General features: G+C 49.8%; 1 protein-coding gene across 1 annotated transcript; it reads left to right on the top strand.

Annotated features, from left to right (window-relative positions):
- The first annotated feature begins 577 nt into the window (after nucleotides 1-577).
- On the top strand, nucleotides 578-3,200 carry SKIDA1 (SKI/DACH domain containing 1). Its single transcript, XM_059482268.1, has one exon. The coding sequence runs from the start codon at nucleotides 578-580 to the stop codon at nucleotides 3,041-3,043; it is 2,466 nt and encodes an 821-aa protein (XP_059338251.1). The 3' UTR covers nucleotides 3,044-3,200.
- The last annotated feature ends 618 nt before the right edge of the window (nucleotides 3,201-3,818 follow it).

Here is a 3,818-nt window from a genome sequence, read left to right on the forward strand (position 1 = left end):
GGAGGTGGCAGTATAAGGGTATGCTAATTAGTGGGAGATTTTTTGGGGGAAGGGGTGGAATATCAATTTTTATTGCATCACCTGTCAGGAGTGTCCAATCAGCGTTGGCTTTAGGGGAATTAATTGATGAAGGTGTCTCCGGACGAGCTCACTTCACTCTGTCATTTTATTTGTAGCTAAAGCAGCGGCGGGAATAGCAGCTGCATTTCTTTTCTCTTCCTCCCTTCACATTCCATTATCATAGTTTCCAATGGAAAAGCAGGGAATGAAAGGGAACAGGTACTGATCTTCAGCAACAACTTAGAGAAACACTTTGGCAAACCTGATTTTTAAGATTATATATTGATTGTAGTCTCACAGTATTTTTTAATTTATTTTTTTTAATTTTGTCTAAAGTTGGGCACTTCATTCACCAGGAATAACAGCCTTTGTTATATTTTATTAGCAGGATGCCTTGAGACAAATACAGCATCTGGCTGAGGATTGTGTGTGTGTGGCTTTTTCTTTTTTTTTTTTTTTTCTTTTTTTTTCATCTCTCTCTCTCTCTGCAAATGCTGGGAATAATTTAATTCACGAAATGGGAGACCTGAAGTCGGGTTTTGAAGAGGTGGATGGCGTGAGGCTCGGCTACCTCATCATTAAAGGAAAGCAAATGTTTGCACTCTCCCAGGTTTTTACAGACCTGCTCAAAAACATCCCGCGAACTACCGTGCACAAGCGAATGGATCATTTAAAAGTAAAAAAACATCACTGCGACTTGGAGGAGTTGAGGAAACTCAAAGCCATCAACTCCATCGCTTTCCACGCCGCCAAATGCACCCTGATCTCCAGAGAAGACGTGGAAGCCCTATACACATCCTGCAAAACCGAACGGGTTCTTAAAACGAAACGAAGGAAACTAAGCCGGGCGCTGTCTGCCACCGATCTCCAGCCGGAGCTCGCTCCCCCCGACCCCTTCTCGGGCTTCTGGAAGGAGAACAAACTTTGGCTGGGTCTGAGCGACTCTCCTCGGCCGCTGCTGCCCGTCCGGAGGAAAGCTCTGCGCCCGGGGGACACAGCCTTGCTACCGGCCGCTCATCTACCTCACATTTTTAGTAAATACACTGGCCACAGCTACCCAGAAATCGCTCGGGCGCCTTGCAAATCCCCCGTAAACTATGAAACGGCGCCGGCGGTGGGCGGCTGCGTGCCCCTGCGCTCCCGTCGCCCGCTCGCCGCCGCGGCGCGGCCCCGGCTCCCGGCCGCCGGTCCCCCGCCCCTGCCCGCCCGCTGCCGCCGCCGCCGCCACGGGGCGGCCGCCGCCGCCGTCACGCTGGGCCCCCCCGGCGGCGCCCGCCGGCCCCTGGCCCTGCCCCGGCCCTGCCGGCCCCGTGGCGCCCCGCGGCTGCCGCTGCCGCTGCCCCGCGGCTTCGGGCCGCCCGCCTTCCCCGAGAGCGGCAGCAGCGACTCGGAGTCCAGCTGCTGCTCGGGCCGCGCCGCCCACGACTCGGACTGCGGCTCCAGCCTCTCCAGCTCCAGCGAGGGCAGCTCGGAGGAGGAGGACGAGGAGGAGGAGGAGGACGAGGAGGGCAGCGGCGCCTCGGACTCTAGCGAGGGCAGCTCGGAGGAGGAGGAGGAGGAGGAAGAGGAAGAGGAAGAGGAGGAGGAGGAGGACAGCACCTCGGACTCCGACTCCAGCTCGGTCTCCAGCCAGGTTTCGGTGCAGAGCATCCGCTTCAGGCGCACCAGCTTTTGCAGCCCGCCCGGCGTGGTCCACGCCAACTTCTTGTACCATCTGGCGGCCGCCGCCGCCTCCCGGCCCCCGGCCCCGGCGGAGCCCGGCGGGCTGCCCGCCCTCCGCGGCGCTCCCGGCGGAGTCAAGCCGGAGCTGCCGGAGGAGTGGGGCTGCCCCGGCTGGGCTCCCGCCGCCCCGGCGCTGCGCTGCTCCGGCGGCCTGGGGAGCTGCTTCGCGGAGATAAGAGATGATAGGGTATCCGAACTCACATTCCCACACTCTGAATTTTCCAATAATGCCAAGAGTACTGACCTAACAATTAACTGTGTTGCAAAGGGGGCCTCTTCACCTAGCCCAAAGACAAACAATGCATTTCCACAACAAAGAATACTCAGAGAGGCAAGGAAATGCCTTCAAGCAACTACTACACACCGTGCAGATAACAATACAATAGCTGCTAGGTTCTTAAATAATGATTCTTCATCAGCGGCAGCAAATTCAGAGAAAGATTCCAAAATCCCTCATTGTATTGAATTTGCCACGGATTTGCCCTCTTTACAAACTGATCCTGCGGAGGATGCTGCTTCTCCAGGGGCAGCAGCAGCAGCTGAGCTCCAGTGCACTGATACAGGCAATAAGGCATTGCCATTCCTGCACAGCATTAAAATCAAAATAGAGGACAGCAGTGCGAACGACGAGTATGAGCCTGATCTTACAACACATAAGCTAAAGTGTGAGTGCAATGATACTAAGGATGAGTTTTACGGTGTGACTGAGAGTAATAACCAGGACGCTTTATTAACAGCCAAGGAAGATTCTGCATGCACTGAGAAAGAAACCACTTCCTTAAACCCACTGACTCAGAGTCAGGTCCTCTCATGCACTTTAGGTACTCCAAAACCTGAGGATGGGGAGTATAAATTTGGAGCAAGGGTGAGAAAAAATTACAGGACACTGGTTTTGGGAAAGCGACCTGTACTGCAGACTCCTCCAGTCAAACCAAATTTGAAATCAGCTCGAAGCCCACGTCCTACAGGTAAAATTGAGACACATGAAGGAACACTGGATGATTTTACAGTTAACAATAGACGCAAAAGGGTAGCCAGCAATGTAGCATCAGCAGTGAAAAGGCCATTTAATTTCATGGCAAATTTTCCCTGTCCACCATCACTAATTATTGGCAATGATGGGGATTTGTTGCCAGCTTATTCCTTAAACACCACTAAGGATTCCCAACCACCTCACAAGGCCCATCCTGTATGGAAATGGCAGCTGGGCGGTTCTGCAATACCTCTTCCACCTAGCCACAAATTCAGGAAATTTAATTAATAAAGTAGTTTGGAAAATATTTTCTTGAACCACCTTTAACTTTCTTACCTTTTTTTTTTTTAACTCTGCAGCGTGGTTTGTACAAACCCATTAATACTATCCACTATTGGAATCCTGTTTTATCACATTGTGAAGACAGAATCTGGATTACTATTTTATTTACCATTACAACAGTGGGGGGTTTTTTCCTTATTTTGGGATCTTGGTGGGATTTTTTTTTTTTTGGTTGTTGTTGGTTTGGGCCTTTTTGTTTGTTTGTTTGTTCTGTTGAATTGTTTCTGTTTTTTGTTTTTGTTTTTGGGGTTTTTTTTATTATGTTACATTCCACAGAGTACTTCAGGCTAAAGACTCAAGTTAAACTCAGTTATTATGGTAGAGCTGGAACACTTTACTGTTTAAATGCTAATAATGCACCAGTACCTCAATTCAACTGCTGCAAATAAATGTCAAAAGGTTGAATAATAAATATTAGAATGAGCCATTAAATTTATGCACTAGATTTTGAAAATGGAAGTCTAACTGTTAATTCAGTTAAACTTTGTTAAGTTACATGGTTGCACAGTAAGGGTTCACTATAATTCAATGTGGCAGCAGTATACTTTTCGGGAGCTTTGTTTTCGGGTGCAGGGGTGTCTTTTTTGAAGGGCAGTTGCACTTACTCCTTCTTCTCCGGTTTGGAAAAGACTGGGGTCCGCCTACGACCCCAGCGCTGGGAAAAGCTGCCTCATTTGAAACCAGTAAATAAATGTGGAATTCTATTTTTGGTAAAAGGGTG

The sequence above is a fragment of the Ammospiza nelsoni genome, chromosome 1 (assembly GCF_027579445.1).
Source record: "Ammospiza nelsoni isolate bAmmNel1 chromosome 1, bAmmNel1.pri, whole genome shotgun sequence".
Classification (NCBI taxonomy): Eukaryota; Metazoa; Chordata; class Aves; order Passeriformes; family Passerellidae; genus Ammospiza; species Ammospiza nelsoni.

Coding starts and splice junctions, on each gene's coding strand:
- SKIDA1 (XM_059482268.1), top strand. CDS start 578: ATGGGAGACCTGAAGTCGGGTTTTGAAGAGGTGGATGGCGTGAGGCTC.